General features: G+C 36.6%; 2 protein-coding genes across 9 annotated transcripts in view; one reads left to right on the top strand and one right to left on the bottom strand.

Annotated features, from left to right (window-relative positions):
• METTL15 (methyltransferase 15, mitochondrial 12S rRNA N4-cytidine) overlaps positions 1–15,111 on the bottom strand; it is a 217,316-nt gene extending 202,205 nt beyond the window's left edge. For 2 of the 8 annotated variants that reach the window (XM_019975442.2, XM_070803981.1), the window contains exons 1-3: positions 14,829–14,978; positions 12,798–13,034; positions 9,401–9,687 (exon numbers count right to left, since the gene is read on the bottom strand). In XM_019975442.2, the coding sequence (XP_019831001.1) occupies positions 9,401–9,670 (270 nt within the window). In that variant the 5' untranslated portion in view covers positions 9,671–9,687; positions 12,798–13,034; positions 14,829–14,978. The other 6 variants (XM_019975441.2, XM_070803980.1, XM_070803978.1 and 3 more) reach the window with 6 other exon arrangements.
• Positions 15,112–15,140: 29 nt separating this feature from the next.
• Positions 15,141–24,919, top strand: part of KIF18A (kinesin family member 18A) — an 86,074-nt gene continuing 76,295 nt past the window's right edge. Inside the window, exon 1 of the mRNA XM_019975856.2 lies at positions 15,141–15,248. The gene's annotated coding sequence lies outside the window, so the exon portion shown is untranslated. The remainder of the gene's footprint in view (positions 15,249–24,919) is intronic.

Genomic DNA, 24,919 nt, shown 5'->3' with positions numbered 1-24,919 from the left:
ATTTGTTTTGCACTGTTGAGTTTTAAATTTTTTCTATATATTCTGCATATTAAATTGATACCAGATATATGATTTACAAATATTTTCCCATTCTATAAGTCACTTTTTCAATTATGTTGGTAGTGTCTTTTCATGCTGAAATTTTTAAATTTTTCATGAAGTACAATTTATCTATCTTTTTCTTTGACTATCTTTGGTGTTGTACCCAAGAAATCACTGCTAAATCCAATGTCGAGAAGTTTTTGCTCTAAGAGTGTTACGGTTTCAGGTGTTACATTTATATCTTTGATCCACTTTGAGTAAGTTTATTTATGTAGTATTATATAAGAGTCAAACTTAATTCTTCTCTACATGGATATCCAGTTTTCTCAGCACTATTTATTAAAAAGAATGCCCTTTCCCCATTGAATGTCCTAGGTGCCCTTGTCAAAAATCATTTGGCCATATACATGAGAGCTTATTTCCAGGTTTTCTTTTCTATCCCACTGGTTTATATGTCTGACTTTATGTCGGTATCACTCTCTTATGATTGCTGTACTTCTGCAGTAGGTTTTGAAATTTGCAAACATGAGTTCTCCAGGTTTGGTCTTTTTTCAAGATTTTTTTTTGACCATTCAGGGTTCCTTTAGATTCCATATGAATTTTAGGATGGATTTTGCTATTTCTAAGATAACATCATTAAGATTTTAGAACAAATTTCATTGAATCAGTAGGCAGCTCTGGGTCACACTGACATTTTAGCAATATTAAGTATTCTAATCCATAATACATGATGTGTTTTTATGTTTGTTTGTTTTACAAATATCTTATAGATTTCCTTGTATGTGTCTTTCACTTCCTTGGTTAAATTTACTTCTAAGTAGTTCATTCTTTTCAATGCTATTACAAATGGAACCATATCATAATTTTCATTTCAGATTGTTGATTGTTCATGTATGATTTTTTGTGTGCTGCCTTTGTATGCTGCTACTTCACTAAATTAATTTATGAGTTCTTTTTGTTTTGATTTGGGTTATTTCTTGTATGTGGGATCTGTAGCGTTTTCTATGTATAAGATCGTATCATCTGCAGTTATAGTATTACTTATTCCTTTCCAATATGGGTGCCTTTTGTTTCTTTTTCTTGCCTAACTGCTCCAGCTAAAACTCTCAGTAGTATGTTGAATAGAGTTGGTGAAATGGGCATCACTGTCACGTTCCTGATCTTAGAGGAAACTCTTTCAGTATTTCACTACTGAGTATCATATTTACTGTGGATTTTTTATATAAGGCTTTTATTACATGGAGGTACTTTTCTTCTATTCTAGTTTGTTGAGTATTTTTATTATGAAAAGGTGGTAAGTTTTGTGTAAAATGATTTTTCTGCATTAAGATGATTACATGCTTTTCCTTTTTCCTTCATTTTGTTGATGTGACATATAACATTGATCAATTTTTTTTGTCTGATGAAAACATTGCATTTGAGGAATAAATTCTACTTGGTAATGGTGTATAATTCTATTAATGTGCTGCTTAACTCTGTTTACAAGTCTCTGCTGAGGATTTTTGTGTCAATGCTTATAAGGGTTATTGGTCTGTAGTTTTCTTTGCTTGTAGTGTCTCTGTCTAGCTTAGGTATCAAGAATATGCTGGCCTTATTGGACGAGTTAGAAAGCATTCGCTCCTCTTCAGTTTTTTCAGAAAGTCTGATACGGGTTCATACTAATTCACCACTGAATGTTTGCTAGAATTCACCAGTGAAGCCATCGGGTCTGGGGCTTTTCTTTGTCAAGAGAGTGTTGATTTTACTAGTTATAGGTCTATTCAGATTTTCTATTTCTTCTTGATTTAGTCTTGGTAGGTCTTGTTGTTTCTAGGAATTTATCCATTTAATCTAAGTTGGCTCAGTCAGTAAAGAATCTGCCTGCAGTGCATAAGACCCGGGTTCAATCCCTGGGTCAGGAAGATCCCCTGGAGAAGGAAATGGCAACTCACTCTAGTATTTTTGCCTGGAAAAATCCCATGGACAGAGGAGGCTGGTGGGCTACAGTCCATGGGGTCACAAGAGTCAGACACGACTTAGCAACTAAACCACCATCGAATTTGTTGTCATACAATCGTTCTTAGAACTCTCATATAAACCTTTCTATTTCTGTAGAACTGGTGGCTATCACCCCATTTTCAATTTGTTAATTTGAGTCTTCTCTCTTTCTCTCTTAGTCCTTCTAGCTAAGACTGTCAATATTGTTTTTGTTCCTGTTGTTTGGTTGCCAAGTCATATCTGCCTCTTTGCAACCCCATGGACTGCAACATGCCAGGCCTCCTTGTCCCTCACCATCTCCCAAAGTTTGCCCAAGTTCATGTCCATTACATTAGTGATGCCATCCAACAATTTCATCCCCTGTCACCCTCTTCTCCTTCTGCCTTCAATCTTTCCCAGCATCAGGGTCTTTCCCAATGAGTCAGCTATTCGTATCAGGTGGCCAAAGTATTGAAGTTTCAGCTTCAGCACCAATCCTTCCAATGAGTATTCAAAGTCGATTTCCTTTAAGATCGACTGGTTTGACCTCCTTGCTGTCCAAGGGACTCTCAAGAGTCTTCTCCAACGCCATTGTTCAAAAGCATCAATTCTTCAGCACTCTGCCTTCTTTATGGTCCAGCTCTCACAACTGCACATGAATACTGGAAAGACCATAGCCTTGACTATACGGACCTTTGTCGGCAAAGTGATGTGTTTCCTTTTTAACACACTGTCTAGGTTTGTCATAGCTTTCCCACCAAGAAGCAATCATCTTCTAATTTCATGGCTGCAGTCACCATCCACAATGATTTTAGAGCCCAAGAAGAGGAAATCTGTCACAGCTTCCACCTTTTCACCTTCAACTTGTCATGAAGTGCTAGGACCAAATGCCATGATCTTAGTTTTTTTAATATTTAATTTTAAGCCAGCTTTTCCACTCTACTCCTTTATCCTCATCAAGAAGTTTTTAGTTCCTCTTTACTTTCTGCCATTAGAGTGTCATCATTTGTATATCTGAGATTATTGATATTTCTCCCAGCAATCTTTATTCCAGGTTGTAACTCATCTAGCCCAGCATTTCTCATGATGTGCTCTGCATATAAGTTAAACAAATGGGGTGACAATAAACAGCCTTGTTGTACTCCTTTCTCAATCCAGAGATCAAATTGCCAAGATTCACTGGATGATAAAGAAAGCAAGGGAACTAAAGAAAACCATCTACCTCTGTTTCATTGACTACGCTAAAGCCTTTGACTTGCGGATCATAAGACAGTGTGGAAAACCCTTAAAGAAATGGGAATAGCAGACCATCTTACGTCTCCTGAAAAACCTATATGCCGGTCAAGAAGAATCTTGTATGGAACAACTGACTGGTCAATTTTTTTGGTCCCTGAAAATTGGTTTCATTGATCCTCTCCACCATTTTTCTTTGGGTTTCATTTGCTCTTCTTTTCCTAGTTCCTTTAGTTGTACAGCTAGGTTGCTGATTTGAGAACTTTGTTTTTTTATCTAGGCATTTATAGTTATAAATTTCTCCCTTAGGACTTGTGTAATGTAAGTTTTGGTATATTGTGATTTTGTTTTCATTCATCTCTATGTATTTTCTAATTTCCCTTGTGATTTCTTATTTGATCCATTGGTTGTTTAAGAATGTTTTACTTAATTTTCAAAAATTCATGAATTTTCTAGATTGTATTCTGCCATTGATTTCTAATATTATCTGATTGTGACTGGAGAAGATACTCTGAACAATATCTTTTAAAATCTATTGAGACTGAACTTATAGCCTAACATATGTCCTATCCTGGAAAATATCCCATGTGTACTCAAGAAATGTGTTTGTTGCTGATATTGAGTAGAGTGTTCTGTATATGTCTTAAACAATTGGTTTACTGTGTTAAGTTCTCTATTCCTTTATTTAAATACTGTCTGGCTGTTCTATAGAATATTGTGAGTGGGTTCTGATGTCTCTAACTATTACTATAGCACTCTTTCTCCCATAAACTCTGATAGTTTTTGCTTCATTTATTTTGGTGGTCTGAAATTAGGTGCAAAAATATTTATAACTGCTTTATTGCTGTATTGAAACTTTAATTATATGTTTATTACTAAAATGCCCTTTTTTATTTAATTAAAATTATCTTACAACTTCTATAGAAATAAAAACTAAGGTGAGATTTCAGGACAACTTTAAAAAACAGTTACATTTTATATTTATTTATCAATGTGAATCCAAACTGTGCAAAAAATAAAAGGACACTGATGCTGATTTTAAAGTTTTTGTACTCAACAAAATGTCTCATTGTTATATAATGTATTATGGATTTTAGCACCAGTAAATCATATAAACAAAGTCACACTACAGAATACCATTTTTAACCTGTTTTATATTTGGGATGGATTGTTTATTAGAGAAAAAAAGAATGTCACTGCTAAAAAAATAAATGAAAACAGTATTCTACGGCTATACCATGGTACCTTCCAGGGTAGAGAAATACAAAATACAGATCTTAAGTAGGGAATGTCAAATAAGCTAAGGGAAAAATTGACAGACTATACTAATTTTCAGAATTGTCAGGCAAAATTTTTTGCCATTATATAACCTACAGATATCTAATAGCATCAATCGTGAGAGTCATATCCAGTGTCATTCACAAGGGTTAGAGACATCCAACTGTACATATTTCTTCCTAATGGTACATTCAATAATACTAGGTTAGTAACTTGAAAGGGCAATAATAGGAATTTGTATTTCACGAAAATGTGCAAACAAAATTAATTGGGGTTTTGTTTTTTTGAAATCCATACTCCACCCTGACCCACAGACCGGGTGTTAAATATTTACCAGTACAACACTGGAAATATCACAGTTCTGAAGGTATTTTGATAACAAAGGTCACTTAACTAGCTCCATGATGCTTTAAAACAGAAACATTTTTCAAATAAACAAAGGTAGAATAAAATTTAAAATAAAAATCTGTTTCCAAGAAAGCTATATGTTTAAAAACAAAGGAGAGGAAACAACTCCATGTTGACACAGTTCATTTCATCTGAAATTTATATAGTCCTTTCTTTAGGAAAAAATGCATCTTCATATATGTGCTATGGTACAGGGCCTGTCTCTTATAGAGGTTCCTAACTTTTTCAATAATTTGAGGTCAAACAAAATAAGCTTCTTTCTGTGATTGATCAGCTTTTAATATTTAAAGAAAGTAAATCTATAGCCCCAAGATTTTCTCTTTTATGCTCAATCTCTATTTAAAGATTATAAAGATTTAAAGTAAAACAAGTGAAATGCTGCTATTGATGTTAGGAAAGATCCATTATATAGAGTATAATGCATTTTTATAAAGAAAATTATACCTTGTACCATGAAAACTTCAGCAAATCAAGTAACAATGATATTAATATTAAATGTTAGACTATCAAAATAGATAAAACACTTATTTTGAGTATTTAGAAACCCAACCTTACAATCTTATCCTAACATTTATCATAATCTATTCTGCATTAATTAGATACCAGCTCATTTTCTCAGTCCTCCTATCTGTTCCTTTACCAGATTTCTCCAGCTACTTCATCAGACTGGGCCTGCCACATTGAGGCTGCAATCATACAGAAGTCCTGAGCCTGAGAGCCTCCCTTAGTAACTGAGGGATATTCCTTTTATCTGTCCCTCACATCTGTGCTCCAGTTTACTCTGAATTTTATCCATTGCCTTAAAAATCATTACAAATCCATCATGTTACAGTGCTTATCCTGGAAATATAACGGTAGACAAGATCAACATGCCCATGACTTTCAGGGAGGGCAGTCTGCTAGGAAAGACATCCACTGAACAAATAATCTCATTTAAAAAAAATTATAAATGCTATGAAAGAAAATTGTATGACTCCATGAATGCGCTAACCAGGAGACAATCCTCCTCTGTAGGCTCTCGAAAAGCTTCCCTGAGAAAGTGAAATTTAACTCAAGACTTGAAGAATGGTTCAAGGCAGAAGGAACAGCACTTTCCAGCTGCAAACATGCTTGTTTCATCTTTGTTGGTACTTTTATTTCCACTTTTGCTGTCTCCTAGCATTTTTCTCCTAACTTTTTTTCCATTATTTTTTTAAAGTTTTTACATTTTACAATGTTATGTTGGATTTTGCCATACAACAATGTAAATCACCCATAAGTATACATATGTCCCCTCCCTCCTAATCCTCCCATATACCCCTCACCCCATCCCACCCCTCTAGGTTGTCACAGAGCACCAGCTTGAGCTCCCTGTGTTATAAGAAACTTCCCATTAGCTATCTATTTTACATATTCTCTTGAATATTATTGTATCTAGCTACTAATTCTGATCCTTTTTAATCCCCATAATAGTATCAGCTAATGTTTACTGAGCTTATACTACTCAGAAGATGTCATTCTAAGCAATTTAAGTAAATGAACTCATTTAACCCTCATAATGACCATATGAGACAGGTTGTACTTCATTTCACAGATGAGAATCTGAGGCAGAGCCACAGTAAGCTACTTGAAGGAAATTACATAGCTACTGGTACTAGTCCTTGCATGACCATCATGTCCCTCGTAACTTATCGCTCTTACAGAAACCCTCAAGGCACCAAGCTACATTAGCAACACTAACGGGCAAAGAACACCAAGTCTCCTATATCCTCTGAACTGCTATCATCTTCAGCTAGACAGGATCATGCTTATTGTCCCCAGCTTTCAGAAATTAGGAATAAAAGACTAACCAAGGTAGCCTATACTGAAACATCTTCAAGAGCAAGAAAAATGTTTTTAGAACAAGTAGCACTTTCTTACAAAAAATTATTCACCCAGAATACAAAATAATGAAAAATGGGAAAGGAGAAAGAATTATAATTTGTTTAATTCCTTCTGTATCTCCCAAGGCTTCCCTGGTGGAAAGTAAAGAGTCAGTAAAGAGTCTCCCTGCAGTGCTGGAGACCTGGGTTCAATCCCTGGGTCAGGAAGATTCCATGGAGAAGGAAATGGCAACCCCATTCCAGTATTCTTGCCTATATAATTCCATGGACAGAGGAGCCTGGTGAGCTACAGTCCACTGGGTCACAAAGAGTAACTCCCAAGGAAGAGAAAAAGTGAAAGTGAAAGTCGCTCAGTTGGTGTCCAACTCTTTGAGACCCTATGGGTAGCCTTTCTCTTCTCCAGGGGATCTTCCTAACTCAGGGATTGAACCCAGGTCTCCCGCACTGCAGGCAGATGCTTTACCAGTTGAGCCACAAGGGAAGCCCAAGAATACTGAAGTGGGTAGCCTCTCCCTTCTCCAGCAGATCTTTCCAATTCAGAAATCGAACCAGGGTCTCCTGAATTACAGGCAGATTGTTTACCAACTGAGCTATCAGGGAAGCCCTAAGGAAGAGAAAGATAAGAGCAATTCTTTTTTAATTCAAACTCATAAATATTTGCACAATTAATATGTAGTGAATAGGCTATGATACAGAAGAAATTCCCAAAACCAATTATTTTAAGTAAGCATCTTTTAAATATCAAAGAAAAGGAAATAATTATTAAATATTAGTGATCAAGGCCTCACTCAAAACTACATGTAGATTTTTTTAACGTTCTTATTATGATCAAAAGTTTCATTTGTAAATTTATCATTGAAGGTGATGTGAAAAACATAATTAAGTGGGTGATTGATACAGGTGAATATATGACTCATAGTTTGCAAAGGAATATGATTTTGGAGAAAAGGCTCAGAAAGAAAAGCAGCAAATAATGGATTCTGGAAGAATGAAGACCTTTCCTGTCCAAGGACTGTCAGCAGTTCTTTATTACTTGAAGATTAAGGGAATAGTGAATAAAGCTGTCTGCCAGACAGCAGAATAGGTAAGAAATAACATTGTCTCTAAGTGTACCTCACATTAAAGTTCTCAGAAATAACATTCATAAAATTAAACTTTCAATAAAAAGTAACTAGAAAACTCAAATCAGAACAATAGAAATATAAAAACAAACCAATATTATATTTATCAGGAACTTAAACATGAAACAACAGGGTAGGTCAAGTCATAGAATCGCCTCATTTTATTCCACTTGGTTTTTGAAAAAAGGCACATAAAATACTGAATTAGGAGGAGATTTTATGGGATTTGTTTTTCTTTGGTTATTTCTCTACTTCATGGGTTACTGCAAAATAAATATTTGGTTTTTGCTACTAGCAGAAAACATTTAACTAGCATTCAGATAAAATTTAAATTTAACATTCAGATAACAATTAAATTAAACTTAGATTAACATCTAAATTGCTGGACTAAGTAAAGTAGATTATCCTCCAAAAAAATGGGTTGGTCTCATCCAATCACTGGAAAGCCTTAACAGAACAAACACTGCCCTCCCTGGAACAGGGAGAAATGCTTCCAGTCAACTGTCTTTGGACTCAAACTGGAAGTCTTAAGTGAGTCTCCAGCCTGCTAGCCTACTATGGAAATTCAGAATTTACCAACCCTCTATAATCATTTGAGGCAATTCTTTAAAATCAATCAATCTCTCTTTCTCTCTTAACAACCACATATATACTCATGCCTCCCCTACACATCCTGTTGGTCCTATTTCTCTGGAGAATTCTCAGTAAGACAGAAAGGTAGCTGAAAACTCAGCCTAAGAAAACAGGATGGGAATTGAAACTTCTACCTTTGTCTCCAGTCATTCCTAAAAAGATATTAAAATTCTCAAGAAGCTATAGTAGAATTTCATTTTCATATCCTAACCACATAAAACATAATATTCTTTTCCTTTTAAAACTGTTATTTGATGAAACTAACCAACTCTGGAAAACAGTTTGGCAGATTCTCAAAAAGTTAGGCATAGAGTTAGCATATGACCCAGCATCCACTCCAAGGCACATGCCCAAAAGAATTGAATACATGTTCACACAAAAACTTTTACATGAATGTTCATAGCAGCATTTCAGAGTAGTCTAAACATGGAAGTGTAAACTTCATCAATTGATGAACGGATTAAAAAAAAAGTCATATCCATACAATGGAATGATTCAGGAATAAAAAGAAATAATTACTGACACACATCACAACATGGATAAATCTTGAAAACATGCTAAGTAAAAGGCAGGTAGAAAAGATCACAAAGTGTATGAATTCATTGATATGAAATGTCCAGATCAGACAAATCGATATAGACAAAAAATAGATTAGCAGGTTGTCAGGCACAAGGAGAAGGGTATCAATGGGGAGTGAATGCTAATGGGTTTGGGGTTTCCTGTTGGGATAATAAAAATGTTCTTGCATCAGACAGTGGTGATAATTGTATAACCTTGTAAATACACTAAAAAACACTTAAATGTGAACATTAAGTGAATTGTATTTCAAGTAAAAAGTGTTAGAAAATAAAAGATGAATCAACTTACCTGCCCTTTTTGTGGTGCCAAACAACGAACAACTTCATCCACCATCACTGGAATATGTAACTTAGTCATCACTCCAGAATCTCTATCTTGAGATCTGTGTAACTCCTGAATTCCAGTTTGATCTGTTTCCTCCTGGGCTTCATATTCATTATATCTTTCTGCTGTAGCATGTATTTTTTTTGGCCAGACACCCAAATTATATATGCCAGATTCCAACCAGCATGAAAGAAAATTTTTATGGATTCTACAAAAATATGGGTATCGAAGCATTCTGTAGATCAACAAATCTAGAAAAAAATTAAAATCATGATTGTTGGATTGTTTTAAAAAAAGAATGTTATAATACTTGGGGGAAAGCAAATTAGTGTGCAATATTTACCACATGAAAAATATATAAAACTCATCATTTCAAACAAGTGAAGGTGACTACCCTCCTTACATAAAGCAAGGAAACCAAGAGAACCCCAGAGACTACCTGGAAATATAATTTTTAATGTGGCCTGATAAGCTCTAAGACCATTAATGTTTTAACCATCAGAGATATGAATATTAATCATTTTCTGAAATACGCTTTTTTGAATTTTAATTACGTTTAAAGAACGGGTTCAATGCATCAAAACCGTTAATCTGAAAAAGCTATCCAGATGGCTTAAGGGGTTATAAATATCATTCTATTTTAGATTCACAGGTTCTCTAATTTCAAACCCTTTTCATTGTTTTTCACATAATGCTAAATCTTAATTTTCAATTTAACTTTGAGAAACTGAAAAAAGGCTCTTCATGTACAACCGAAAAGAAAAAGAGGTTATCAGTCTGTGAAAAAACCTTGTAATTTGTCATGGATAATTTTTGACAAAATCATCTCACCATGCCCTGTATCAGTGACATATGTATCATTTTAAACTGTACTTTATAAACACTCCATTGAACACACTTTGACATTTCACATCCAACACTGTTTCAATTGTCTGCTCCCTGCCCCCAATAAAAAACCAAGTGAATAACTGATACATTCTTTTTTTTCCCCTCTAACTTGTTCCATTTTATTCTGTAATGCTCCACTCTTTAAAATGCAGAATAAAAAACATAATTTATGAAATACATTAACAGAATACCTTTTGAAAATATTACACTCTTTACTCTAAATGTTGTTTGCAGTTGCAAACAACATTTTTGACACTTACAATAAATAACAATTTAACACTACTCTTCCTTCCTCATGAATTATGAGTTACTTAGAAGTAAGAACCACACCTTTATATCCACAAAATTAGATACATACTAGGTGCTCAATATGTGTTTTCTGGGGGAAAATAAAAAATGGTTGGATAAATTCCAGATTCTACAGAATTAATGTTTGTATCAAACGTTGCTTTAGAAAATTTCACCTGTCTCCCTAACCCTACGAAAAATCACATTCTCAAAATAGCTAAGAAAGATAAATTTTGCTTAAATATGCCTTAACTTCCTTTTGCAATAGAAAATGAAGAATGATGTTGAAAAGTCAATCACATGTAATAACTGTAAAATAAAAATATATATTTGATATTGTATATAGTATCAATAAGATGTAACCGTGAGGATAATGTCAACTGTACCGAAGACATAATTCACATTATTATGTTGCAAATATGACACAGAAAAACTATGCCAAAAAAGTTTGTTAAATGAGTGTTTTAATTTTAGATGTTCAGTATAACATCTGTATAACACTTATATATATAAATGCTATATAATGTTATATAACAGTATAACAATTTTAGTTGTTGAGCAGTTAACAAATCAGCCAGATTATGAATTATGCCTTATGCTTCCAGAAAGTTTACACAATCCAAATTATGCTCTAACTTGGCATTTCTAACATATTTCAAAATAAATGCTAACATTTATTGAGCACTTACTAAGTACCACTTACTAGTCTAAGCACACTACATGTACTAACTCATTCAATCCTTACTCCAACACTTAGAGGTAGGTACTATTATTATTTCCATTTTACAGAGGAGAAAACAGAGAAGTAATCTGCAAAAGGCCACACAGTTGGAGAGTCATAAAGCTAGAACTGTAACACCAGCATTCTTTCCCCAGAATTTTTCGTCTTAACCTCTATGTTATACACCGGCCCACTGGCTTTATTTAATACAGTCATGTAATTGAAAGGTACTTTGATTACACTGCCTATGTATTTTTAGTATGCCATAATTAGACTCTTTTTTTTAAGGAGCCAATATCCTACTGCTTGGTCTACTCCACCTGGAAACACAGTATACAGTGTGGCACCCAACAGAAGACACTGTAACGATGTCCAGCCCTAAATACTGGAATCTGGAGTATTTAAACAATACAACCAAAACTTTTCCTATTATTTTGCCTATCCAATAAACATAAACAATCTAAACTGGATGTTCAGATTTTGATAATTTTTTAACAGAACAATCAAACAAAAAAGTCCATCAATTCCAATATCAGAATCAGAACCATGCAGGGAAAGGCAAGTAGGATTTAAAAAAAGAAGTTTTTAACAGCATTTAATTTTCTTCTGCCATCAATTTCTTTGTATTTACTCAAATATATTCAAAGTACAAAGCCTGTAGAGTTTATTATGCATGAATTGGCTACTAACCTGAGTAAGCATAGACAAAACATTTCAATAATTAACCTTCCTCTTTGGTTGTGTTTTTTAATATGTCCCTAAAAATGGAAGGGGGCAAGCTCTAAAGGGAATCCCCTCTCTTCTGCAGCCCAATCTCCTATCAGGTAACTCAGAGCACTCCTGTAGTCTGCTAAGAACCAGCCACCCTAAAAGATTTAAGATAGTTTTACGTTCCCTCTGTTTACAGTAAAGAAGCAGGATGTCAAGAAATCTAAGCTCTGGAGCCAACTCTGTGGTTTTCTAGGTAAGCCATTTAACTTTTGCCTGCCAGCAAAATTCAGTCTAAGCTGCTGAGACCACGGAATTAGCCAGGTTACTCTTTTAAACGTGGGAACACAAAGGTGAGCGATACCTTTGAAAACTACTTCCTCAATGGTACTACCAATTACCATCATTGCAGTCAGCTCCCCCTGCAGAGAAAACTCTTTGGAAATCTAATTCCTAAGGCCAAAAAGTCGACCTGGAGGCTGGCAACCGAACGCAGAGAATGTGAAAAAGGTCCTAAAGAAGAAGAAGAAAAAAAAAAAAAATCCACTCTTTTGCGTAAGAATTACACTCGGAAGAGGGAAACTCTTTAGAAACTTCTGAACTCGGTATGAATGAATGCTGAAGAGAGTAAGCGTAAGAGCAGAGGCGCGAGTTTCCTTTGCGCTGGGCGAATCCGTCGTCCCCTGAAGTTCCCCCACAGGCGTGGAGCGGGTTCCAAAAGAGCTCCTGGGTGGGACTCGACCACCTTCTCCTCACCTGAGGAACGAAGACTTCTCAGTTAGCCTCCAACTCGGGCCCGAGACGAACACTATGATCCGGGAAAAGCTGAATTTGCCGCTCGCCCAGGTCCCAGCCCTGGGGGAAACTTGCGGGGACGGACAGATTGGGCCCACGTCCGCCCCAGCAACCGAGGACCGTCTGCCTTTGGTTCCGTTGCTTCCAGTCCCCAGCTCCCAAAGGGTCCCGCAGGCGCTCGGGCTCCAAAAGGTGTTCCTGGGGGTCGAGTGAGATATAAACTCCTACCATTGCCAGCTTTAAATTCACTTTTACTTTTTTTTTTAATGTCTGATGCAACTTCAAATCTAACTTTCCATTTTGTCTTTTCTCCACTCTTTTCAGTTTACTCTAAACCTATGTTAAATTTCTGTGTTCTAAAAGACAGCAGTTAGTTATACTCTTAATTCCTAATGAAAGGTGGGAATTTGTCTCCTTAGTACTACGTGTTTGAAAATTTTGGGTTCTTTTGCCTTCATTTCATTACAAAATACATCAGTTTCCTATCGTTTCTATTACACTCCTTAATGACTTGCCAACTAAAGAGAAGCCAGCTGCCAGAGTAATGACATTGATTGTAATGTTAAAATTTCTTACTCCTTAAGAGATATGGACAATTCCTTAAGAATATGAACTTCATAATCTGAACTCTTTTAAACGGCAAGTGTGATGGAGAATTTAAATGTAAAATAAGCACTAGATTAGGTGTAGAAACACCTGTGAAATTGGTTCAGCCTTATACAATGTGGCTATCAAAAAGGAAGAAATGTAAACACTTCTCCTTTAGCAATAATCAGTACAGTTTTACAAGGAATTGGTAAAACATGCCTATTTTCAGACTAGATTAGGATATCATCTTAATATCACTTAATCTAGAAAGTATTTCAGAAACAAGTGACTCCATTCTGAATTGGCTGGGTTGTACCCTTCAAAAGAAATATTTTTCTTAAGAGATTTTCTGAAAACTTCAGTTTTCTTTTCAGTAAAATAAATAGTATATATATCTCATGGGCTGTTTTAAAACTTGGAAGTGATTAGATAATATATATAAAATTAATAAAATGCCCGGGACATCAAAGGTAAAGTACCACAGAGTGACTGCATATTTGAAATAAAAAGCCTTCTCAGTTTTACTACCAAACCCACCACCATACAAATCACTACTCATTAGCTAAGATCCATCTAGTACAGCCAGCAATTAGTAGCTTTATTGATGCTCTATCCAGTGCTCAGAAATAATCATATATTATGCATCATATACAATACATATACAATACAAAGTGCTTCTGGTTTTCTTCAATAGAAAATAAATGCCTATGAGGGTTTCCCCTACATTGTTCACTTAAAATATTCTACATTTGGTGGTGTGCCATCTTGTATATACGGTGATGTTGAATCACTAGAACATAAGCTCCAAGAGGGCCAGGAGTTTGACTCAACTGTGCGCTATTATGTCCTTAAAATATACAATCAATAACTATTGAATGAATGGATACAACAATAGTAACATAAGAACAACAAAAATTCAGATCATACTATTAAAAATATCCTGAGAAAAAACGATGAATTCTCTTAGCAAACACATCTGCCATTTTTTTCCCAGATATATATATTTTTTTCTTTTTATAGTTACATTCTAAAATTCTAACTACAACCCAGGACTTAAAAGCCCACTGCATCCAATAATGAACTAGGCCAATAAATTTGAATAAATTTATTTTGTAATGCCATCTTAGAAAGAAATGGAAAAAACAGTCATACAACAAATAGTTTCAGTCAGCAGGCACTAAGGGAATGGGCCTGGGGTTCCTGAGCAACGAAGCCTGGGCCCTCAAACCAAAAGTCCTGGACTTTCGATTAATTTAGATGAATTGACTCCAGCTGCGTCCACGTGAAAGTGGCTGGAAGGAACAGGCCCCTATAGCTTCCAGATCACTGGACCTGTGCCTTGGAGGCCTCATTGCTTAATAGAGAAAAGGAGAAAATAAACACCCAAAACCCATTAATCCATACCCACAGGCTCCGCCTCTCCCCCTAGCAGAGGGCATGACCAAGCCCTGCCCGCACTCGTCTCACTCACACCCTGAACCCAGGAACCGGGCCCGTGCCCGCGGTCTGAAGGCTTCCTGAAGATCCCAGGTGTCTGCCTCCCACCTGCAGCTGCAGGCTAACCCCGCCCACCTCGGCCAACGCCTCCGGAAACAGCCTCCGCGTTGCCACGGTGACGGGGAGTTAGGCAGCTTCTAGTGCTCCGCGCCGCTAAGACGCCTGGCGCCAATCTGCAGCGCGCCACGGCCACGTCCTGCGTGGTGACGTCACGAAGACGGCAGCCAATGAAAAGAGGCGCTGAGGAAGCTGGCTTGAGTTTGAATCTCGAGGCTGAGTTTGAATAGCCGGGTGGCGGACATTCGAGTGAAACTTTTTGGGCCTGAGGTGAGTGTAAGGCTAGAGGAGAAAACTGGTCTCGGGGACTTTTTTTGGATGACGTATCTCGCTGAAAGCGGAGAGGTCCCGCCGCCTCAGGAATAGAGAACCAAGTGGGCTTGTTGACAAACACGGAAGCCTTAAGTGCGGCGATAGGGTAGGGTTGCGGGTGGGCCTGGTTAAGGTTCCTTGGGGAGAAAGTGAAAGGAAGAAGGAACTTGAGAACGCACTAGAATGTGACTCTGCCTGAACGAGAGTCCTGGACGGCTCAGCAGGAAGATCAGGGATCTCCTACCTGAAATTCTGAGGAAGTTGGAAATTTTAAAGGGCATCCTGGCTCTTTTCCCAGACTTTGGCTGAACACTAACTGTTCAGTACCTTACAGTGCAAAGTTCCTTCAGGACTCCGTATACAGAGTGTTTTGTTTTGAAGTATAACCCTAAGCTTAACTGTCAGATGAGGAGCCTTGGTTCCCCAACTTGCAAGCTTTTTGTCCAGCGAGGTTCTGCTGTTAACCTGTCAAAGATCAGCTGGGAACCTTCCCCGAGCCCCATTTGTAGCATCAAGATAAAACCTGCCAACAGTGACTAATAGGTTTGCTGAGGATCAGCCGGGCTATGGAAGAGATACTGGTAGATGATGCTCTGCAAATAAAAAATACTTAAAGCACTGAGAATCAGTTCTTCTACCATCGTTTCTTAAGTTTCTGCTAGATTCGCCTTGAGGAGTGTTCATTAGGCACTCTGTTTCAGAGAAGTCAAGGCTGACTGCTGTTTATGACATTATTTGGCCAGAATTAAAAATTTGTGTTGTATAGTGTATAGGTTACTAATTTTTAACAACCAGGTAGGATGTGTTAGACATTCTACAGGTTTCAGTTGATAGTGTTATTCTACCATGGTCAGCGACCCCATCTTGGATTTTGGTAAGTATTTATGAACTTTGTTGCCAGAGAACATGAAATCCAAAGGTTAGATACTGCTTTTTATTAACTTTCTACTATTTGGTAGGAATTGGTTATTTCAGTACACAAAGGTTATCTGCCTTTTAACGGTAGAAATTGTCTCCTATTACTAAACAAGTATTTACAAATACACAAAGTTTTCATTTTAAAATGTATCTTGTTCCACTCTAAATATATCTTGAATCAATTAAGGTACACAATAAAATGACTTATGCTGTCAACTCTGAAATCTAGGAGGAAAAAAAATAGTCCAGATGTTAGTACTGCCCTTCCCTCCATTTGAAATTTTCATTCTTCCTTGATGCTTGCAAATTACTAGAAGCAGTGGCTCTAACACTCAAAGTTATTTCCAATAAGAGGTTTAAGTTACATAGAGACTGTACATGATAAAGTGGAAGGTAGTTCCTGGTCCTAAAAAATGTTTATGGAATCTGAATCAAATTCAAATTTGAATTTGTATTTAAGAAATAATTTATAACTGTATTATTCCACACCTTCAAGAAAATTTATACAACATGTCTGCTCCATTTTTTGAAAGCCTTTCGTTTTGATTCCAATAGAGCATAGCTACTAAGAACATGTATTATAGATTTGGACCTGGATCCACATTTTGGCTTCTCATTTAATCGCATGTCATTTTGGAAAAATTCCTTATCCTAAAACTAAGTCTCTGTTTTTGTAAATTGGAGACAGTAATAGAGTCTACTTTATATTTTAAGGACTGAATGAGATGATGAATGTCAAATGTTTATCATAATGCCTGGCATACAGAGTGTTCTCAAATGACAGCCACTGTTCATTATTACTAATTATCATCATATCCACCTAATTCAAGAGTTCTAAATTAATAACATTTTCTGAAAATAGATACTTATATTATCCAACAGGCACAGAAAAATCATGAACTTCCAGTTTTGTTTCAACATTCATTGCAAGAGCCCCAGTACTAGGCCCTGAGGTTTCTATCAAAAGTGAAAATAGTTTAACTTCTTCTATCAGAAAATTTCTTAGAGTTATGTATTTATCTCGTTATGGAGAAGATGATTAAATACTTGAACTTTAGGTTCAGTCAGTCGGAGTTCAAATTTCATGTCTTATGCTTCCAATAATGTGACTTCAGCCAGTTAACTTAACCTCTGTATTACAGTTTCTCTCTTTATAAAATAGGTATGATTTTGTATCTATCCTATAATATAAAATCCTATATCATAGGATTACAGAGATTAAATAAGTATTTAAATTGCTTAGCCCATTTCTATTTGTAGAATAACAGCTCAGGAAAAAGTATTCCAAAGTTATTAAGAGAAACTTTGTGTTTAAGGTAAATTTTAATATTTTTTTGTTTTGTTTTTGAGATAAAAACACCTAGACTTGTTTAAAACCCAAATAGTACAAAAGAATATAAGGAAAAAGTAAACCTGCTTGTCAGTTATTTTCCCACCATCAAGCAACTGTATTATCAATTTCTTGTGTTCTCTTCCTGAGAGAGCCCACACACATACAAGTATGTATATGTCTTTTGAAAATACAAATGGTTGAATACCATATCCACTATTCTGCATTTATTTTTTGCACACGTATCTTGAAAATCTTCATTAGTTCATTCGTTCTGTTATTCAACAAGTATGTAAAAATTTCTAAATATGTGATAAGCCCTTTTCTAGGTTCTGGAGTGCAGATGAAGTTCCAGTTCTCATGGTGCTTAACATGTTAGAAGGGAACTAAGCAATAAATATGTAACCAAATAATATATATTTTCCAAGTAGTTTATATACTAGGAAGGAAAATAAAGCTGATAAGGAATTAAAGAGGCAAGGGCAGGGTGATACAGTTTGGAATGAAATCTTTAGGGAAAACCTCTGTGAAGTGACGTTTGAACAAAGACCTGAATGATGAACTGAGATATTAAGATTTGTAAATACCTGAAGATAGAGCCTTCCAGGCAAAGAGAAGAGAAAGTTAGGCCAGAATGAGACTGAGGTGTTGAACAAACACTGAGAAGGACAGTGAGACTGAAACAGTAATGGAGAAGGAGGGTAACATTAGACAGGAACAAAGTATAGATCCTATAGGACCTGGTAAAGAGTTTGCATTTTATTCATATGCTGGAGAGTCATTGGAGCAGAACAAGATGAGGTACATCACATGATCTGATTTCTTTTGAAGACGGTATCAGTACATACAATTGATGAATTAAGTCAAATTTATTGTATATTCATATGATCTTTGACTTAACTGGCTTAAATTTTATCTAGGAAAACAGTAGCTAGATATAAGATTAGGATTTACCTGTTCAACTTGGTTTATATCAACTTGCAACTATTGAAGAGAATTAGTTTTAACACCGCTTCCTTAAACGTAACAGAAGAATGAGGCTCTCTGTGTAAGTCATTCTCCCAGAAAATTGAATGTTAACCTTATTTAAGTGATAGTGTTTTAACCATCTTCAACAATTAACATAAAAATGATCTCATTTTCCTAATTTTATAAAGAAATTGGGCACATTATTTAACTTTTTTTGATGCCTCAGGATCCTTGTTATGATTTCTTGTTATTGCCAACCATTTCACTCTGCTATGGTATGTTGGTTCTCTTAGAGAAGTATAGTATGTGTTTGCCAAAAATGGCTGTATTGCTTTTTTGAATTCCATGTCTACTTTTTATAACTTATTAATTTGTTCATTAATCAGATGTTTTGAGAACTTAACTATATACCAAGCACACGACAAGAGATAAGGAGGAATATAAAGGTATATAGTCCCATTAGATGTTATATTTTTGTCATACACAATAATCATAAAATTTAGAGCTAGAAAAGAACATTAGTTATCAATGTAGTCCAACCCTATCATTTTATAGATTACTACTAAAGCCCCTTCATCACTCTCTTTCATACTCTACCCACTCTAGAGATACCTTTCTATTATAAAGGAAATGGTGTTGTATTTGTCCTTAATGTTTTAGTCCCACCAGTGAAATCCTACCAGCTCGCTTTTTTGATTCTATTCAACAGATATCACTTGAAAGTAGATATGACAAAACTGAACAGAGACTATGATACTATCTTCTGAATGATCATCTGAAAATAATTTTTGAGGTAACACATTATTGCACAGATAACAATATGTAGTCTTTTGTTTTGCCACTTCGTAAGTAAAAATGGTCAAGGAATGTAATTTCTGTGTGCCTTAGTCAGAATCAACTGGATGTCTATCTCTTTTACTTGGCCATGTTAGGGAAAAAAAAAAGCAGTCATCATGTTTTAATGTAGGAACAACCTCATTAATTCCTAATGACATCAACATACTTGAACATAATTGAGCATAATTTTTTCATTTAATAATTCCCAATTAACTTCAAAGTCCAATCTAAGTTCTATAACCTGACATTGAAATCTAGATCTGGCCCCACTTTTATCCAGCTTAATCTTTTTAATGCAGCCCTCTCCATTCCCTTGTGTTCTCTCCAGCTACAGTCAGGACTGAGCAAAGCTTAACTGAGCATCTCTTTAGATGCTGTAGATAGAATTAAAATCATATAAAACTAAATGGTTAAACAAAATGAGATTTAAGCAAATTGACCACACAGCCATTTATGTCCTCTGCACAAGCTGTTTCCTACCACAGGCTTTTGGACTTGTGGCCCTGAAATACTCCTGCCTGGGAGCCACTTACTTGCTTAGTCCCTCACTTCGGTCTCTTTTCACAACATTCCCATCTAAAACAAGAACCCATACATACACTTCTAACTGTCTGTTCCAAGGCCCAGAAAAATGCCTTACACATAGAAGGCACTCAGTGAATATTTACTGAGTGCACAACTAGTTTTTCTCTCCTGAAATCTTTTTTTTAACCTGGTAATAACTATCCATTCTTCAGCTCTCCATTCCAGTTGTTCCTCTGGGGAGCTTTCAAACTCAGTCTTAGGTAGCACTGTTAACCTTTATCTGATAGCACTTATCAGAGTTACAGCTTTGCATATTTGCACTATTATTTCAATAGCTCTTTCCTCACTAAGCTATATGTAATAATAATAGCAGATGTTATAATGCCTTCTCTGTGCCAGGTATTTTTCTAAGTGCTAATCTTCACAAGAACTTTATAAGGTAGGTAGTATTATTAGTCCCACTTTACAGATGAGGAAACTAATCCATAAGGAGATTGAGTAACTTGCCCACTATCACAGCCAGTAAGTAGAAGAACTGGGATTTTAACAGTTAACTTACTGAGTTAATGAGTTAATTAACAAGAGATACCTTCCAACCTAAGATCTGTTTTGAAAAAAAATCACCTGATGTTTTATATGTTTTTTAACCATTTCATTTGTGTATATCTTATCTACCATTGAAGGGGAAAAAAGAAGCATATCAGTGAAAAGCAAGGCATTGTTGAACATTTCTAAAAGCTTTTAGAAAAATCTGTGTAGAGGTTAGTTTTTGGTATCACAAGGAACGTGAGAATCTGTTTTTGTTATTCAGTTGCCAAGTCATGTCTGATTCTTCGCTGCCCCATGGACTGCAGCACATCAGGCTTCCCTGTCCCTCATCATCTCCTGGAATTTGCCCAAGTTCAGGTCCATTGAATCAGTGATGCCATCCAAGCATCTCATCCTCTGTTGCCCTCTTCTCCTGCTTTGAATCTTTCCCATCATCAGGATCTTTTCTAATAAGTCAGCTGTTCGCATCAGGTGGCCAAAGTGTTGGAGCTTCATATTCACCGTTAGTCCCTCCAAAGAGTATTCAAGGTTGATTTCCTTTAAGATTGACTGGTTTGATCTCCTTGCTGTCCAAGGGACACTCAAGAGTCTTCTCCAACACCTCAGTTTGAAAGCATCAATTCCTCCATGCTCTGCCTTCTTTATTGTCCTGCTCTCACATCCGTACCGGAAAGCCCATTGTCTTGACTATATAGACCTTTGTCGGCAAAGTGATGTCTTTACTTTTTTAATACACTGTCTAGGTTTGTCACAGCTTTCCTGTCAAGAAGCAGTCGTCTTCTAATTTCATGGCTGCAGTCACCATCTGCAGTGATTTTAAAGCCCAGGAAGAAGAAATCTGTCACTGCTTTTACCTTATCCCCATCTATTTGCCCTGAAGTGATGGGACCAGATCTTAGTTTTTTTGGTATTGAGTTTTAAGCCTCTTTTTCACTCTCCTCCTTCACCCTCATCAAGAGGCTCTTTAGTTTCTCTTCCCCTTTCCCCCATTAGAAGTCTATGTAGAGGTTAGTTTTGAGTATCACAAGGAATGTGAGATTCTACTAGCCTTTAATACACAGGGGTCAGAAATGTTAACATCCTCTAATATTTGAGACAGTTCCAAATAAGGAAGAATTGATCTAACCAAAATGCCAGTGATAAGCTCCTTGGGAAACAATGAAAAGATGGTCTAGTTATCTTTGGGAAGAAGAGGCAGGATTGGAGGCAGGTAGGGAAGAGAATTGGCATTTATTGAATGCCTTAATACACTTAATGCTTTTTATCTCTTTTAGCTTAAGGACAGCTATTAGGTATTATTTCTTTTATACAAATGAGAAACCTGGAATTCAGTGAGATCAAGTAACTTGTCCAAGGTCAAAGAAAAGGAGTATAGGTATTTATGGGAGTTGGCGAGACAGAAGCTCAGGGTGAAAAAAGACCAGAGTAGTAATTCATCTGGGACCTAACTGTTAGAATCTAAATGACCATCCTTTGCCTTTCAGTGTTATATTTTGGGGACTCACAGAGTCCTAAAAAGGGAGTGCTATGTCCAGTGTCTTCTAGTTTGAGATTGTCTTGGCCTTAATTTGAATTCCTTTCAAAAGTGTATGGATTTCTGATATATGTTAGCATTATCATTATTATTTCTTCCACGTTAGGAAACACAATATCTTCTTTTAACCCTGTCCATTTCTTTGCTTACTTGTGCAGTAGTGCTTCCTGTATTTGCTATCTGAGTCTTCTCCTATTCAGGCCTTTGTCCTACCATTGCCCCACGTTGTTCTTATTTGCTTCTATGTTACCAAATCCCATGATGACTTTTACTAAGTACTTAACCTATTTGGCTTAAAACTCAAGATTCAGAAAACTAAGATCATGGCATCTGGTTCCATCACTTCATGGCAAATAATGTGGGGAAACAACGGAAACAGTGACAGACTTTATTTTTTGAGGCTCCAAAATCACTGCAGATGGTGACTGCAGCCATGAAATTAAAAGACACTTGCTCCTTGGAAGAAAAGCTATGCCCAACCTAGACAGTATATTAAAAAGCAGAGACATTACTTTGCCAACAAAGGTCCGTCTAGTCAAAGCTTTGGTTTTTCCAGTAGTTGTGTATGGATGTAAGAGTTGGACTATAAAGAAGACTGAGTGCTGAAGAATTGATGCTTTTGAACTATGGTGTTGGAGAAGACTGTTGAGAGTCCTTTGGATTGCAAGAAGATCCAACCAGTCCATCCTAAAGAAAATCAGTCCTGAATATTCGTTGGAAGAACTGATGTTGAAGTTGAAACTCCAATACTTTGGCCACCTGATGCAAAGAACTGACTCATTTGAAAAGACCCTGATGCTAGGAAAGATTTAAGGAGGGAGGAGAAGGGGATGACAGAGGATGAGGTGGTTGGATGACATCACCAACTCGATGGACATGAGTTTGAGTAAGCTCCGGGAGTGATGGACATGAGTTTGAGTAGGCTCCCGGAGTTGGTGATGGACAGGGAAGCCTGGCGTGCTGCAATACATGGGGTCAAAAGAGTCGGACACGAATGAGCGACTGAACTGAAATGGACCTATTAGCAGGTATTTAGCACAATTGATCATTCTCTCCTCCTTGATTTAGAAGGCCCCCCTAAGTTTTAATGCCATGATAAGCTTGAAAAACTGAAAATCTTCACATGGCGTTAAAACTCTGAGGACAGCCTTTACTTTCTTGACTTAGCTTCCAGCTGCCTTGAAATGTCCATCTAGATGTTGATTAATGTTCTCAGATTTAAGATGTCCAGAATGAACTCCTGATCTTCACCCCAAAACCTGCTTTACCCTCAGTTATTTCTATCTCAGTTGATGGCTACTCTGTTCTTCCGACACTCAGGCCAAGAACTTTGGAGTAATTCCTGAATCCTATCTTTCTCTCATTCCCGCATCAGAAAATTCTTTTATCTTTACTTTCAGATTATATTTACCACTCCCTGTTCTAAGTTGACTGCATCATCTCTTGTCTGCATTACTTCAGTGGCCTCAGTGGTTTCCGTTTCCTCAAGTATGTCAACAGTGAAAGTGATCAGATTGCAAAAATCAAATGCAAAAATATTAAATGATATGCAAATACAAAAACTTAAAAAATCTCTGAAATATTAATCAGACCCTGGGCTTTCACTTCAACTCAAACTTTATAGCTGAAAGAAAAGAAAAGAAAGTGAAGTAGCTCAGTCGTGTCTGACTCTGCAACCCCATGGACTGTAGCCTACCATTCTCTGTCCATGGGATTTTCCAGGCAAGAGTACTAGAGTGGGTTGCTATTTCCTTCTCCAGAGGTTCTTCCTGACCCAGGGATTGACCTTGGGTCTCCCTCCTTGTAGGCAGATGCTTTACCATCTGAGCCACCAGGGAAGTCCTAACTTTATAGCTAAACCATATATAATCACAGGTAGGAAAAACCTAGCTTTGATTTTTCAGGAAAGCTCCAATACTACTTTAGTTTGGGTCATGAGAATGGACAGGAAAGGGTCTCTCAGAATTGTATTAAAGTACTGAAGGGATAGCTTTGGCTTACAAACTATTTTTAATAAAATTGATCTTGACTGCAAGTCTCTTGGCACTGGAAATTGACACAACCAAGCTTATCTGTACCTGTATCTCAGAGACCCATAGAGTTAAAAATAGTTCCAGGTATATGTCAGTTAGCTCATCCAGGTAGAAAGTAATAGAGATGGTATAGTCCCCTAGTTTTTTTTGTATTCAGAAATTCTAATCTCTGAATATAGATCCTAGTCTCTGCTCTAAAATTATGCATATTTTGTCATCCAGTTTTTATAATGTCTGTTGAGCTTCCCAAGTGGCTCAGTGGTAAAGAATCTGCCTGCCAATGCAGAAGACACAGGGGATGCAGGTTCAGTCCCTAGGTCCGGGAAATTCCCTGGTGTAGGAAATGGCAACCACCCCAGTATTCTTGCCTAGAAAATTCTATGGACTGAGGAGCCTGGTAGGCCACAACCCATGGGATTGCAAAGAGTCGGACGCAAATAAACATGCACACTTATAGTGTCTACCATGTACTAGGCACTGTTTTAGACTTGGAACGCATTGGTAAGCAAAACAAGATTTTGTTAAAATGCCCTTAAGAGGCTTATAGTTTAACTAGAATAGAGAAAGTAAACACCAAGCATGCTAAATAGATGGAAAATATATATTCTATTAGGAGGTGGTAAGTGCTTTGGGAAAAAATTGAGTGGTATAAGGGCAGTTAGGAATTGGTTTGGCAATTTTAATAAGGGTGGGCAGAATGGGCACCATTTGAGCAAGGACTTGAAAGAAGTGACAGAGTTAGTCATGTAATTACTGAGGAAAGCACTTTATGATAGAATGGCTAGCAGAAGGGCGTCACTGGGGCACTTGGCATGTTAGTTGGAATAGGGGCAATGGGGAAGACAATAGGACATGAGGTAGAAGATCTAGGCCATTAAAAGAAATTCAGGTCAAAATAAGAACCATTGGAAAGTTTCAAACTAGGGATTTCCAG

This window comes from Bos indicus, chromosome 15 (assembly GCF_029378745.1).
Source record: "Bos indicus isolate NIAB-ARS_2022 breed Sahiwal x Tharparkar chromosome 15, NIAB-ARS_B.indTharparkar_mat_pri_1.0, whole genome shotgun sequence".
In the NCBI taxonomy this organism is placed as follows: Eukaryota; Metazoa; Chordata; class Mammalia; order Artiodactyla; family Bovidae; genus Bos; species Bos indicus.
The sequence above is the reverse complement of the archived record's forward strand: the minus strand, read 5'-3'. Positions and strand labels throughout refer to the sequence as shown.